We start from the raw sequence: 16,579 nt of genomic DNA, 5'->3' as shown, positions 1-16,579 counted from the left end.
GCTCAAAACAAAAAAAAAAGAACAAACCTCAAGGGATTAGATTATTTCAGTAAAATCTCTTGTCATGGTTTTATAGACATTCATTTTTCCCTGTTATTATGAATTTCAAGTTTTAAAGCTTCAACCTTTTCACATGCTTCATGTCCGCTTTTTCTTCTCTTTTACTGCCATTGCTTTCCACTTCCGCTCTGAGCTCTCCACTACATGACTCACAGACAACACACACACACACACACACACACACACACACACACATACACATTTTGTGCGTCAAAAACCGAGCATTTCCTAGATAGTGCCTGTAACCCGGATTATTTCATATTATAACTTACAGAAAAGTGGCACGAGCTTCACCTGTGAATGATTACATGTTCCAGATGTGAACTTTACACCTGATTTTGTAGTTTGGACATTTTGCATGATAGGTTTCACATGTAGTGCATGTGTTTTTATTTTTATGTGCTTGTTTTTCCACATGATTCGTTTGTTTTCACGTGGGATGCTTTTCACACCATTTCTTTATTTTCACATGTGATTCTTTTCACATCATTTGGTTGTTTTTACATGTGATTTTTCTCACATGATTCGTTTGTTTTCACATGTGATGCCTTTCACGCTATTTCTTTATTTTCACATGTGATTCTGACATCATTTGGTTGTTTTTACATGATTTTTTGCACGATTTGTTTATTTTCACATGTGATCCTTTCTGACATCATTCATTTATTCTTTTTTCTTTTTTTCACATGTGGTTCTTTTCACACCATTTGTTTGTTTTCACATGTGATTCTTTTAGAAATTATTCGTTTATTTTCCTGGGATTTTTCACAATTAGTTTATATCCACATGTGTTTTTCTCACATGATTCATTTGTTTTCACATGTGATTCTTTTCACACCATTTCTTTATTTTCACACGAGATTCTTTTAGACATTATTCATTTATTCATACATGTGATACTTTTCACATCATACATTTCTTTTCGACAAAATGCATTTATTTTCACGTGATTCGTTTGATTTTTCACAATTCATTTATATTCATATGTGTTTTATCTCACATGATTCATTTATTTTCACACATGATTCTTTTCACATGATTTGTTTACTTTCACATAAACTTTTTTTTACATGATTTGTTTATTCTCATGTGATTTTTCACAATTCCTTTATTTTCACATTATTTTTTTCACATTTAGGGCATGTGGTTTTATTTTTCCACTTGTGATTTCTCACATATTATTCATATGATTTTTACTTGAATTCACGTGGTACAGTTTCAGGGAGATGCATCTGTCTTCCTGTCCCCAGCGCTCATCATTGGTTATAGACACTATAGTACTTGTTTATTTTTATTTATAGGAGATAAAATGTAAAAAAAAATTAGGTGAAAAGACAAGTTGGAATTAAGGTAAATTTTGTCTAGGATGCTGTATAAGACACAGTTGCCTTTGTATACATGTCTATATTTTACTAAATGCATCAAAATACTGTTGTGCTGAAGTGATTTTTGTTTACTTTTGAGATGTTTTTGTGTTGTAGACACCACTAAAGGTTAAAAAAAATGTAACTGAAGTAGCTGAATCCCAATTGCATTGTTATAATATGTAGATGCTCTTATTTTATCCCCTATAAAGTGCACCTATAGACCACAGGGAGCAGGGAGCCTTTTGGGATTTGGCCCATGTCGCATTAAGCAGTGAAACCATGGCATTGAACTTGGACATCATGAAGTCCTCAGACCTCATCAAGAAGGAGCGTCTGGATTACGGCGGGTTCGGGGAGGTGTTTCTGTGCTACCACAAAACGCTGGGACATGTGGTGCAGAAGACGGTCTACACAGGACCACCACGTAATGAGTGAGTATTTGTGTGTTTGGATTACACAAGATGAGATTAGACCACACAAAAAACAAGACCGGATCAGAAATGACAAAACCAGAAAAGACAAGACCAATAAGAAAAGAAAAGACAGGACCAGATAAGACAAGACAAGATAAGACCAAATCAGTTGACACCAGATTGGACAAAATCAGCTGGAGAAAAGATCACACAAGACAAGACAAGAAAAGACAAGACCAGATAGAAAATGACAAAAAAAAAAAAAAAACGAGACCAGACAAGACTGGTTATGATACAAGACAAACTCAAGCAAAACCAGACTAGACAAGACAAGAACAAACTAAAAATGACAAAACCAGAAAAAAGACAGGTGAAGACAAGAAATTACCAAGGTGAGACCAGACAGGACTAGCCCAGACCAGAAATGATCAGTCAAGACCAGTCAAGACCAGAACAGACAGGACCAGACACGTTCAGACCAGAAATGACAAGATAAGATCAGACAGGATCAGACAAAAAAAAAAAAAAAACAAGACCACAAATGACAAAGCCAGAGAAGACACAGGACCACTTTTTCAGTGAGAATTTGGGGGTCTACATTACACAAGACCACACAAGAAAAGACAAAATCAGACAAGACATGACAAACTGGGACAAGACATGACCAGAGCAGACATGACAAAACAGCATAAGACCAGACATGATCAGACAGGACCAGACTAAATAGGACCAGACCAGCCGAGACAAGTTACAACAAGACACAACATATCTTTTAATTTGAGTCTCAAGGTTTCTTCTTCATGTCGTCTCATGGTGTTTTTGTGCAGTAGGGATCTAAATCTATGTGTGGATTTCTGTAAATCTGCGTTGTGACTATGATTAAAAGTGCTACAGAAGTAAAACTAAGGAACAGATTTGTTGTGTTTACTTAAGGTCTGTATGATTTTCGTCACAATATTGCACAAATTTAACACGTGTTAAATTTGGTCATCTCAGAATGACTGATGTGATGTTCTCACTGACGGCTGGTGTAGCAACCAAATATTGCTGCAGTTCAATTCGATTCAATTTAATTTGTATAGCACTTTAAACAATGGACATTGTCACATAGTAGCTTTAGAGAAATATATAAATCTAGGATATAGATTTTAAATTTATTAAAAAAAAAACTCCCTGAGACGATATGAGGAAGAAACCTTGAGAGGAACCAGACTCAAAAGGGAACCCATCCTCATCTACATGTCACGTCACTTCACTTTATCTTGGTGACACAGAATAGTGCAATTATAAATAATTCCTTTCTATAACTGTGTACTACATGGTCAGAAAGTGCAATTGTGTAACCACGAAAAGTTATTATAGATTTCACTTGAAGTCTATTTTGTTGAAGTGATCACCTGTTCACTGATGTAGACATGAGTGCAAAACAGTTCATTGGAAGTGCATTCCTAAAGCAATTGTCATCCTTAGCCATTGTAGCAAAACTATCTGTATCAATTACACTCCAGAGCCATATTCATGGTTCCTAAGTGGCACCATCCACAGTAATCTCATACCTTCATGCCATCCATGTGGAGCCATCCTCAGCAGCAGGACGTGCTGCTGCATAGTGAATACTTATTCAAGGCACTGTATTTATAAGAGTAAGAGTAAGTAAGAGTAAGATATTCCTTTATTTGTCCCACAGTGGGGATATTGCATATGGAGGTCACAGATATCATGAGACAATGTTTCATTCAGTCAGCAACTTTTCAAGTGTTTTGCTTCCCTTTTTTAAATCTCTGAGGCTGTTTTGTCAGCTCCTGTGGTTCTTCCACTGTTCCTCAAACAACCACTAGATTACATTGTGTGGAAACGAAAGTGTGAATTGGGGAACCAAAAGTTTAAAGAAAAATGTGATTTGTGTCATAGTGCTCCGGTCTGTATGTGCGGTGATGCAAACTGTATCTGTATTTGTGTGTGTGTGTGTGTGTGTGTGTGTGCTGTTCTTTGAATAAAAAAAAAAAGAATAAAAAAGTAATTATTAATTAATGAATTAATTCCTTTTTAATTATATTTCATTCAAACATCCAATCTAAAAATGTTGTTAAATTGTCAGCTTTGTGCTGATTTGTGTTTCATTTTCTTAATGTTTTGTATATATTTTACATATTAATATATACTATATATTCAATTCTTTGTGCTGTCACTCTTGGCCATTGTCTTACATTAATAAATAATATATAACGTTATTAAAAAAATGAAAAGGCACGAACAATAATTTTATGGCATATCATGTATGAATGGTTTTATTTTAATTTTATACTGAATGCTGACTTCACACAGGTCAATGCACACACTATAAAATAATAATAATAATAATAATGATAATAATAATGATGATGATGAGGATGATGATGGTGATGATGTAGGATTTATTTAAGTGGCATGTGTTTTGTTATGCATGCAGGCAGAAGTCGTCTCTGCTGGAGGAAGGCCGTCTGATGAGCAAGTTGAAACACGAGCGCGTGGTTAAGCTGCTGGGGGTCATTCTGGAGGACAGAGACTACTCGCTGGTCATGGAGCTCATTCCTAAAGGCAACCTGCTGGCCATGCTGCAGAAAGTGAGAACGCCAAACTCATTAATCTCTAAACACCTGATGTTTCCAGTGCTAGAGTTTCCACTCTGCTTTACGCACAGTAACTAGGAACGATAATAGTAGTAGTAATGACCAGAGATGGACTGAGAAATGGAAGTGTAGATAATGTGTCGAAATCTCACACACTTAAATGTGAGAGTATTCAGCCAAAAATGTACTCCAGGGAAAGTCAAAACGTTGCTACTTTTGAATGTAGTCAAGTATTCAAACAGTAAAAAAGTAACCGTTTTTAACTGATAAAATTACGTTAGTCATGTTTTCATGTGTTTTAAAGCAACTGCACCATTTTGACTGAACCCATCGTGCAATATGTGTAAGTTAGCAATATTTACCTTTAGCTAGAATTTGACTTCCTGCTTAGCCTGTTATATTAGGTACTGGAATCAATGCTAGTCTAACTTGGCATTAGCAAAAAAAAAAAAAACAGGCTAACTTACTTAAATATACCTAATTAATGTTAGCAAATTAGCAAAACCTACTCACTTCAACATGCTTTTTTGAATTAGATGGACTTCACGTCTTCTAGGGAGGTAAAGGAGACGCCTCATTCTATATGAGTCTTTGCTTACTCCAGTGTACTGAAACACTTTACTGAGGTAGGGCCAGGGGCGCTCATCCTCAAGTTCAACACTGCAGTCTGATGGAGTATCCAAATTCAGACAAACACAGAGATAGCTATAGTGCTAACTACATTGTGTAGCATGAGATGATGAATTGTCACGATTCGTGTCACGTTTTTCCACATTGATGAATTGATTTTATGCCAAAACTGAGCCAGTTTGACTGATGTATAGCAGTCGGAAGTACTGGATTAGAAAATAAGATTCCTTCAAGATTTCTAATGAATATTTTGAAAATCTAAACAAAAATGTGAAAAAGTAATTATGTAAAAGAATAAATATGCCAAAATAATACTCAAGTCTAGTAACAAAGTCTCTCTCTCTCTCTCTCTCTCTCTCTATCTATCTATCTATCTATCTATATATATATATATATATATATATATATATATATATATATATATATATATATATATATATATATATATATATATATATATATATATATATATATATATGTATATATATACAGTACTGTGCAGAAGTCTTAGGCACATGCAAAGAAATGCTGTAGAGCAAAGTTGCCTTCAAAAATAATGAAATTAAATGTTTCTACGTTAAAAAAATACTATAAAGAGCAGTAAACAGTAATAAATGAAACAAAGTCAATATTTCATATGATGATCCTTCGCTTTTTAAAAAAAAAAACAGTATCTCAGGTGCAGTGTGTGCAGTTTTATACGGAAATGAGCTGGAAGTGTTACTGAGCATCTTGCAGAAGCAGCCACAGTTCTTCTGGAGACTTTGACTGTCGACTCGCTTCTTATTTCTGCAGCGAAACCCAGCAGCCTTCATTATGTTTTTATCTGAAAAGTGTCTCTTATGGAATCTGCTGCTTTCTTTACTGACCTACAAACATTTTTCTGTAACATTTAATTTTGTGCTGGAAAACTAATGTTAGGAATCTAAAATGTTTTTTGTACTGAATCAATAATGTAGAAGTCAGAAAATAAACATCTATAACAAAGTTTGGGTGCCTAAGACTTTTGCACAGTACTGTATGTATATACATATGTATATATATACACAACATCATTTCAACGTCAAACATTTAAATGAACATCATCTGCTTAAAATGTTTCTTATACATTAATATTTTTAATGCTGCTCTTATTGCTGAAACCAGGTGAGTGTTCCCATATCCATTAAAGGAAGGATAATTCTGGAGATCCTAGAGGGAATGATTTATCTAACAGACAACCAAGTGATTCACAAGGATCTGAAACCGGAAAACATCCTGGTTGATGAACATTTCCATATAAAGGTACAGTAATGTTTAAGACTGATGTTTTTTTTGATGGTTTGATGGTTTTGATGTTTTTTTGTCCTAAAATAGTGACACTTTTATGATATAACAGTTTAAATGGTAAGATTTTTGAACTAAATTCTAAATAAAATGAACTAACTAACTAAGCTAAGAATAAAATGAATTAGTTACTTAATTAAAAACGAGCATTAAAAAGAATAGTGTTTTAAAGTAAAGCTATATATTAGTGTTTTTTTATTTCTTTTTTTAATACATGTATATTTAGCATACCATATTTGGTAAATCCAAACAAGTGTGCTTTTAGAGACGAAGTAAAACTTTCAAAAAGCAGAGAGCAACGAATAACAAATTTACCTTTAAAAATCTTATTGCACATTCATTTCTATACTTTTGCAAATGAATAGGTTTCTGTTTTTCATGTATTGTAAATTACTGAGGGTTTTCATTGAGGTGTTTGGAGGAACATTAATGTGGAGGAAGCACAGAAATGATTAATCTTGTGTGTGTTTCGTGTCAGATCGCAGACCTCGGACTGGCCACATGTCAGACGTGGAGTCGGCTGACGAGGGAGGAGTCGCGCAGACAGAGTCGGGGAGGCAGGAGGTCGTGTGTGGTGGCGGCTGGGACGTTGTGCTACATGGCTCCTGAGCACCTGGAAAGCATCAACACTCGCTCCACTGAAAAATCAGACGTTTACAGCTTCGCCATTGTGGTGTGGGTCGTTCTGGCCAGCCAGGAGCCTTATGAGAGTAAGTGACATAGCACATAGGACATTGTGAATACACGTTTACGTTTATAACCAATCCACAGACAGGAATTCTGTCCCAGTACCTCATTACCTCAGTACTTCCCAGTAGTAGATTATGGACTGCAATATGGCCACAGGACATCGTATTAAATTTCATCCTGTGAATAGATTCGATATCATTAGCGAGGATAGCAGTAGTATTTTTTAGTACTTCAACAAGTCGTTGAATAAATGATGAGATCTACAGTGTAGATTATAAATTAAGACATAATTGAAATCATTGGTTTGTTTTGCCTTTATTTTCTTTACGTGGCACAACTAGTTTGCTGCCAATTTATCTAAACATATAATCAGATATTTGTGCCATATCGCCCACCCAATAGTTTCTAAACTATTTAGCTGACTTGGATAATAGGGGAGATCTGACTGTGCTGTGTCTGGGTCTGTATAATGCCTGGGTCTGTATAATGCCGCCATATCTCAATCAGGTGGCGTATGACTAGCATCTGATATCTTTTGTGCACTTTTCTGGCCACGAGCTTTAGAATCTTGAAGGCTGCAATCTGATTGGTTATTTGCACTTTGTGTGCACACTGTGGGTGTAACAATACATAGCGACACAATGTTGCATCGTGGAAATGTGCAATATTATCATTCTGTTAATCATGCATCTGATGCAGTTGCACTGTTTGAACACCAGAGGTCCCAGTCAGTACATCCCAATCAATCATTTTCAAATTAGGGTGAGATTGTTTTGTTTATTTAATGGCTAAAATTTTTGGGAGAATTTATAACTTTATTTATTTTTAAGATATGGTGAACATGCAGAACATTTTCAACATAGCAGTTTTTAATTCGCAGTTGTATACAGACAAAACAATGCATACTGTTTTGCACTGTTTATGATTTAGAAATTTAAAATGAGTCTTTTCAGTCATCATTTCTCTTCATTTAAAATATTATGACAATACCGAATCGTGAAGCCAGTATCGTGAATCAAATCATATCGCATCGTAACCGGAGTGTACCCTAGTATATGCACTTCCTTCAAACTTTTTAACACCCTGACACAATGACCCTTGTGTTCACCAAGTTTGTTTGAAGTAATTAGTGGCTAGTGTATGAGATTTCCTTACGTTTGCCAACAACTTCTGGAAAAGTTCTATGGCTGGCTGCTTGTCCGTCAAATGGCCTCTAACCAGTAACAAAAAGTACCAGACTTTAGCAGTGGTAAGATTAGCATTAAAGCAACACCATGTTCCTGATAAGATCTGGAAGATAATCTTGGATTATTAAAGCAGGTAAAGGTTCAGTCAGCTCAAGTCAACAAAACTGGACAGCAGTGTGTGAACACCTTGTAAAAGACTACAGAGGGTTTGTCGTTCACTCCCTCTATAACCTATTGGGCATCAGGAACATTCGAGAAACAAGCCATCAGAGCCATCATGGAGGCTGTAGAAAAGCCCTGTAATTGTTTATGGATCTATATGAGTGACTAACAGGACTAATATTCGGACAGGTTGGGCTCTGATCTTCACTAGAAGGGTTAATGTTTTGTTTTGTTTTTTTTGTCAGCATATTTATTAGTGGAAATGACTGTGTGATGGGTTGTGTTTTTGGTGTTACATTCCCTTTGCACTGAGCTTGCATCGTCCTGTTCTTGATTTTCCAGATGCTATTAGTCAAGACCAGATCTGCCAGTGTGTGCGTAAAGGAGACCGTCCAGATGAGAGCCTTATTCCATGTGATTCACCAAAAGAGATCATCACGCTTATGAAAAAATGCTGGGAACATGACCCTCAGAAACGACCCCGGTTTAAAGGTATGGGCTTTGGATGTTTATTTGCATGTAATATAATTTTAAAAATGGTATTTCCTGAATTTTTAAGGTTTGGGTAGTATTAATTATTATAGGTCACACTATTAATGTAGTGAAAGTAATTCATAGAAGACCATTAGAGATTAGAGAGTCTGTACAGTGCCCTGTATGGACCAAGTGCTGAAAGTACATCATCATGTGATCGTATACAACATGTAAACAATGTTAAAAATAAATCTGCCATACTTAATTAAATTAATTTCTTTATTTTTGTTTGTTTGTTTGTTTCTTTCTTTCTTTCCTACAGAGAGCTATGACTCATTTTTGCCTTTCTATAAGAACAACCTGGAAAAATATGTTGAGAAGGACTTGCAGAGTCTTAAGGTAAGTCTTGCTGGGTGCAAAAGTTTACACACCCCTTATGTTTGGGGTGAAAATAAGAAGTTGTAAGAATTTGCTAAAGGCTAAATATAAATAAATAAATAAATAAATAAATAAAATGTGTGTATCCTGTAACAGGACATACAGAGGAGAATTGTTTGAAGAAAAAAAAATTCAGCAGAGTTACAGCATGAATGCAATATGAATCTGAAAACTCAAGGAGACAATAAAAGACTGGAGACTGTAATAAAGGCAAAGCGTGGGCCTACAAGTTATTAGAGAATGTTTGAGAACATTTCTATTTACTCACATTCAGAAAATTTTTCTCAAGGCTGGTTTACCTGGCTTTTACTCAGTATCTCTGTTTCCAATATTGTAGTCAAGTTACACGTACAGTAATCTATTAGAATGAAACGTTATGAACAGCTGAACATTGTGATAAAGGGATGGCGCTATTTTCTGTTTTGTGTGTGAAAACTGTGGATTACTGTGCAGCCAATGAGTAATTGTGAAGGTGAATCTGATAGACTGGTGATTGTGATTGAAATGAATATTATTTCATTATTTCACATTTTCATGCAGGATTTATATGAAGGTCCATTGGAGCTGCTGGAAAAATTAAAAACACTGACAACAGAGCCGGGAGGTATTGCTGCAGGTAATCTGACCTCCAAATTAACAACAATATGAATGATTTTACTATTAATCTGTATGTTATAAGGCACTGATAACCCATTTAACCCACCTGTTTAACCCACTGATTTTGTAACAAGTAAGAAAAAGCAGATGAGGTTTTGGTGAAGAATTTCCTTAACCAAATTCTTTATGTAAGAGGAATAAAACACTTGGCGGCATGCTGTCATAGAGAAATAATCAACAACACAGTAGTTACTTTTCTTTATTTATTAAAGACCACATGTCATACTTTTTATCCATTTAGAATTACATTACATTTAATGCTGTTTAACAAGTAAGTTCCTGTTCTCACTTACATTATAGCGGCAAAAAACAGTCGTTCCCTCGCCAGCCTCTCTTTTTTCCTCCCTTTTGAAGTTAATAATATAAAAACCTCAGCTTGTCATGTTACAGAAAGTGTAAACCTGTGATTTTCAGATGCTGGTATAGAAAATTAATCTCCACTTTCTCGCCAATCAGAATCGAGAACTCAACAGTGTGGTAGTATGAATACTTATAATGAAGCACTTCGGCAGGAGTTTTCTCACTTGTACTTGTTCTAGCTCAGTATTAATGTTAACGACACAAAAAAGTGAAGACCAGTAAGCTAATATAATAATAATAATAATAATAATAATAATAATAATAAACATTTTAGCTTTGAGTTTTGACTTTTCTTTTCCTGTTGTTATTGCAGGGAGCTCAGGCTAATCAGACAGTTGATAAAAGTTAAATTCAATGTGTTTATTGAAGGAATTGATAAAATTGGTGAAAGGGGGAGAGATTTTTCTTTTTTTGGTAGATCATCCCTCTTAATCCCTGAATGTTCAGTCAAACTCTAACTTAACAATATTTAAGTTTAACAAAATTTAAGAACTTTAAAAAATTAGATGCCAAATAGCTGCACGACACTTAAATCAATACATCGTAGTCGCATCTTTACTAAGCTTTTCCACATTTATGTAATATTAATGTTAAATTTCCTCGTGTCAGGACTGGAGGCTCCGTCCTTTCTGCAGCGCTCCGGTGACTCACCCACCCCTCTGAGGAGTTCAGAACTGGGGCCGGTGGAAGTAAGCTTGGAAGACCTCAGTTTAATGACCTCGGGCGCCTTTCAAGTGGACGCCGTCCCTGACCATCCTTCCGCGCCTCCTAACCTGGAGCAGAAACTGGACCAAGAGTTAAACTACCACAAACATGGCAGCTACTTCCCTGAGCAGCAGCCCAACCTCCCCTCGTACCTTAACTCTAATCCTCCCTTGCAGACTGCATCTAGTTCCAACTGGGGTGGAGATCTTCCTCAGCAGGTGTCCTCAGTGCAGTCTTGGTCCAAACCTAACCCTTATCAGAGTCCTTTTGAGGCTTCAGTCAGGCCGGATTACGACAGTCAGATGTCAGTGCCGCTTTCGCAGTGTGGACCGTACCAACAGTCCAAACCGCTCGAACGCTTGCAGTCATGGCCTTCTGACATCTCTGCAGTGGGGATCTCGCCGCAGACAGAAACAGGTACATATACACACTGTTGTCGTAAAGGGTGTGTAACTGTGCATAAAAAAAAATAACTCTTGGGACAAATTTTCTGTCAAATAAGGGTAAAAATTTCTTTCTTCTTACTGACTGAAATCAGACAGTAACACATAAAGAATTAACTTTAGAATGATCTGCTAAACAGATATGGACCAATACTGCAGAATATTTGCAGATTTTAGGACATTTGGATCATTTCCTTTTGGATATTTAACTTTCATCCTTCTAAAAAATGTCAACATTCTTTCATAAAAAAACTTTCATACTTCTACAAAATGTCCATTTAGTGATATAAACACTTTTTTGAATTTTTTTTTTAATTTTCAACAGTCATTTCTAAATCTTCATTTTTAAGATTATTAAATTAAATCTATATTAAAACTTATACATCTTTGCAAAGCTTTTTTTCCCCTGAAACCTAATCTTATCTACAGTAGTCCGTGTACATACGTTACCTTAACTGATGATTTGTGCTGCAAGAATAATCTTTTTCTGGATTCTGTCGGGCACTGAGCTCAGCTTCGGCTGCATGGAATCAAGCTCCGCCCACTAGTCCCTTCTTTAAATGCTATATGCATACGATACTCCCCAGTTACCCTTGGATAAATAGCTTATTTACATGAAACACACTTTAATTTTTGCAGATGTTGTGACAGTGAGATAAGGAAAGTAATATCTATATAAGTACATACAGTATACTATATCAGTATATTATCTATATATCCCTTTATCATTTCAGCTCACTAGTTATTTTAGTACTTTAGTGTCTGACCTCTATCAAAAGCATTTTGCATTAAAATCTTTCATCTGACATGAGCATCACATTTTTTCTTGATGTCATGTTTTAGGTGGATCACTGTACATCAGTCAAGCCAGTGGGATTCAGATCGGGAACAACAACACCATGCACTTCCGCAGTATGGACAGCTCCTCTCTCAGCTCTCAGTCCAGCACGTCGTCCTCCAACACAAAGTATAAAGAGCTACTAATGAACTATGGTGAGCCTCTTTCACATACATTCATCTTGTTTTTTATGATTTCTCATTTCTGATTTCTGACAGTTTATTTGAGCTTTATAACTGGATTCTTCACAAAATTTGAGATAATGAGATAACTATACTAATGTTCCTGTTATACAACCTTGTGAAACCTCGTATACCAATTTTACAATTAACATATTACAGTAAACGTTAAAATGGATAATAAGGGTGGATCCACAACCCACATGCTGCACGTACGGCAGTGATAACACCACATTAATGTGTGTATTGTTCTCGTGCAGAGTTCCACAGCGTAAGTGATGAACATCTGGAGCTGGTCCGAAAGAACGTAGGCGGGAAATGGAAAGCCTGCGCCAGAAAGCTGGGCCTCACCGAGGTGGAGATTGACGCCATCGAACATGACTATGCACGTGATGGCCTGGCTGAGAAGGTCCACCAGATGCTGGAGCGCTGGAAGATGAAGGAAGGTCTTCAAGGCTGTACGGTGGGAAAACTGTGTCGAGCCCTGGAGCACTCCGTTAAAGCAGATGTGCTTATCGAACTACTGCACAAGTCTCAAGACTACACTGTTCTTCTGAATGCCAGTGCTCTGAGCCTGATTTAACAACGAGTTGTAGTCCAGGTGAAGGTTTTATACACACAAGTGATAATAGCAGTGGAGGTTATTATTATTTTTCTATGTCTTCATTTTATTTCTGTTTTAATTTTCATACTTTTGAATGTATTTGAATCTTTTTTTTTTTTTTTGGGAGGAGGTTTCCACATTTTTACACAATTCATTATTTTTTTGCGTTTCAAAAAAACTATTGTTTGATGATTTCTCAAAAACAGACCTAGTTTTCATAGTTCTGTACTTTCAGATCAAATAATTAAAAAAAAAACTTCAGTATAGCACTGCATTGCATGAATAAAATGAATTGTATAAAATTATTTTACTGAAAAATGGAAAGCAACACAGCAAATCTGCAGCAAAAGTCATTTTATTATTTTCAAATCAAAAGAAAAGAAAAAAGATGGTTGATTATTTTAAATACATTTGTTTGTGTAAGGCTTTAAAATTATAGAATATATATGCAGAATCTTCTTCAATCTATTGTATATTTACAATGTTTCAGGTTTTTTTTTTGTTTTGTTTTTTTTTTTTGTATTATGAACATCATTGAACTGATCGTTTCTGAGAAAGGGTTCCAACTGGAACACTTTTAGGAGCTATAGAGTCCTTGGTTGTCTAACGAAGCCTTAAAGGACCCTTTAACCCCTGTTTTCTTTTTTCTAAGATCAGGATAGCTAAATTTGAAGCACCTGACAGGTTCTAGATATTGAGAATAAAAATAATTTTCAGTGAAATGGAGTTTGTAAATGACAAGCTTAACCAGTTAATACATACACTCTTAGAAAAAAAAAAAAAAAAGAGTTCTTCAATGGTTCTTTAAGGCTTCGTTGGATAATGAAGGGTTTTTCTAGCTTCCAAAACAGGAATATTACTAAGAATCCTACCTACAATTTTGTTGTAGGGTTCTACCCTAAAACGTTAAGGGTCTCCTCAGCGGGACAACTGAAGAACCCTAAGTGGTCCTATATTTTTTAAAATTGTAGGATCATATATGTTCTGATAATTGTGTTGCCAAAATGTTTAAATTTAAAGCAAAAGACCGCAATTTTTCACAGTTACAGTTGTTTATAGTATTTCTAAAAGTGAAACTGAAGTGTTAGCAACACTTACACACTTTATTTCCGTTTCCTTCCCGTGGTGTCTTGGGTAATATTTACATTAAGATTTTACTTAATGTTTTAACATTAAGGTTACGTTAAGAGTTTTTGGAAATTCAAAGGTGTTTCAGGAAATTCCTTACAGGTGATCACTGTGCTATTCACAACTTAGTGTAACAAATTTGAAGTGAAGTGACTTGTGGCCAAGTATGGTGACCCATACTCGGAATTTGTGCTCTGCATTTAACCCATCCAAGTGCACACACACACAGTAGCGAACACACACACACTGTGAACACACACCCGGAGCAGTGGGCAGCCTTTTTTGCTGCGGCGCCCGGGGAGCAGTTGGGGGTTCGGTGCCTTGCTCAAGGGTCTCACCTCAGTCGTGGTATTAAGGGTGGGAGAGAGCGCTGGTCATTCACTCCCCCCACCTACAATCCCTGCCGGACCCGAGACTCGAACCCACAACCTTCAGGTTCACCTTCGGGTTGCAAGTCCGACTCTCTATCCATTAGGCCACGACTGCTTTTTACGACTTTTTGAGTGTTATAGTTTAACGATGGTTCTCAAAGTTGGAATCCCAGGGCTCCATGAAGTGTAACCAGTCCATTTATTCATTTAATTCAGTTGTAACTAACGTGTTTTGTGATTTTTTTTTTTCACCCAATGTATTATATCAGTAGAGAGTTCAGAAATAAAGAACGCCATAGTTCTAATAAATGGCCAAAATATGATTGTTCACATTTAAATAATATTCAGGAAATACACTATATGGCCAAAAGTATGTGGACACCTGAGCATGTGGACACTTCTATGAGCTTGTTGGGCATCCCATTCCAAAACCAAGGGCATTAATATGGAGATGGTCCTCCCCTTTACGGCTATAATAACCTCAACTCTTCTGCGAAGGCTTTCCACTAGATGTTGAAGCGTGGCTGTGGGGATTTGTGATCATTCAGCTACAAGAGCATTAGTGAGGTCAGGTGCTGATGTTGGTGAGGAGGTCTGGGGTTCAGTCGGTGTTCCAGTTCATCCCAAAGGTGTTCAGTGGGGTTGAGGTCAGGACTCTGTGCAGGACACTCGAGTTCCTCCACTCCAACCTTCACACACCACATATGGGTGTGATGATCAGGTGTCCACATACTTTTGGTCATATAATGTACAGTAAATCTGCATTGTGGGGATCTGGGGGATTTATTTTGCAGTTAAAGGCATCCCTGGCTATGAAAAGTTTGAGAATCACTGTTATATATAACCTCAGGAAACACAGGCATGTGGTTGTTTTCTGTATTCTGATGCGCTGAATGCTGACCAGATGCAAGTAGTTCCTGTAGAACAAATACAGACAGTATGAAGGAATATATGTAAAATAAAAAGCTTGAACTACCAGAAAACTTTCTGAAAAAGCTTGTCATTAGGGACACCTACTGGGTAAAAATAATCATTGGACTTTTTATAAATCACATATGTCATGTAGGTGTGTTTGGTAGGTTTATATGTAATTCCTAAATGGTTAATGCAATATTTTTGTTAAACCCCTTGATTGAAAGTCTATAATTCAACTGCATCTTGATTGCTTCATTTCAAATGCACTGTGGTGGTGTACAGAGGCAAAATTACAAAAATTGTCTAACTGTTCAAATACTTATGGGCCTGACTGTACCTAACATGAGAAATCAATCAAATTGATGGATTCTCACTGTACACCTTTTAGATGCTATACTTTCTCATTTTTCAGGTTTCTGATAGCACAATATACTTACTGTATATTATCAGTTTATTGTCTTACTGTCATTTGGTAATGTCTACATTTCTTTTTTTAGATATTAAAATATGGAAACCAAATTGTCTCTTTTTAATTACAGGTACATGTCCAGGTTATTTTAATAAGTGTTTACTTCTGTATGATTTAATACGATGATGTAATAGTTTAATTGAATGGGATTAGTAGTATGTTACAATATATTTTATATATTTATATATTTTATATATTTATTTTATTATGTTTGAGCATGATTTTATGGTTTAGAAAAAGGGGGGAAATCACATTCTGTGTTCTAGCAGTAGTTGAGTTTTTGCACAGTAACTTACAAAAAATATCTGTCTTAGCATGTCAGGACTATCTCAAGCTCATACTAACCATCAAGAGGAAGCATGGACTTTATCACAGAACTGTCTGTACACGTTAGGAATTTCATTGATACATGTTGATCCTACTCCTCACTGAACATACATAAGTCTAAGAAATTTGATAAGATTTTACTTGTAATTCTAAAAGGTTTGATGATTAAGGGTTCAACAATCAATACAGTAGGAAAGAAGAAATAACCATACCCTCAAATATGGCTT

At 35.9% G+C, this 16,579-nt stretch overlaps 1 protein-coding gene across 1 annotated transcript in view; it reads left to right on the top strand.

The window, feature by feature from the left end:
* ripk1l (receptor (TNFRSF)-interacting serine-threonine kinase 1, like) overlaps positions 1 to 16,075 on the top strand; it is a 16,517-nt gene extending 442 nt beyond the window's left edge. Inside the window, exons 2-11 of the mRNA XM_026947470.3 lie at positions 1,637 to 1,858; positions 4,290 to 4,443; positions 6,226 to 6,363; positions 6,884 to 7,115; positions 8,787 to 8,936; positions 9,241 to 9,317; positions 9,897 to 9,972; positions 10,983 to 11,495; positions 12,365 to 12,514; positions 12,799 to 16,075. Coding sequence (XP_026803271.2) covers positions 1,637 to 1,858; positions 4,290 to 4,443; positions 6,226 to 6,363; positions 6,884 to 7,115; positions 8,787 to 8,936; positions 9,241 to 9,317; positions 9,897 to 9,972; positions 10,983 to 11,495; positions 12,365 to 12,514; positions 12,799 to 13,121 — 2,035 coding nt within the window. The 3' untranslated portion in view covers positions 13,122 to 16,075. The remainder of the gene's footprint in view (positions 1 to 1,636; positions 1,859 to 4,289; positions 4,444 to 6,225; positions 6,364 to 6,883; positions 7,116 to 8,786; positions 8,937 to 9,240; positions 9,318 to 9,896; positions 9,973 to 10,982; positions 11,496 to 12,364; positions 12,515 to 12,798) is intronic.
* Positions 16,076 to 16,579: the final 504 nt, after the last annotated feature.

Source organism: Pangasianodon hypophthalmus, chromosome 4 (genome assembly GCF_027358585.1).
Source record: "Pangasianodon hypophthalmus isolate fPanHyp1 chromosome 4, fPanHyp1.pri, whole genome shotgun sequence".
In the NCBI taxonomy this organism is placed as follows: domain Eukaryota; kingdom Metazoa; phylum Chordata; class Actinopteri; order Siluriformes; family Pangasiidae; genus Pangasianodon; species Pangasianodon hypophthalmus.
This window is presented reverse-complemented; position numbering and strand designations above follow the sequence as displayed.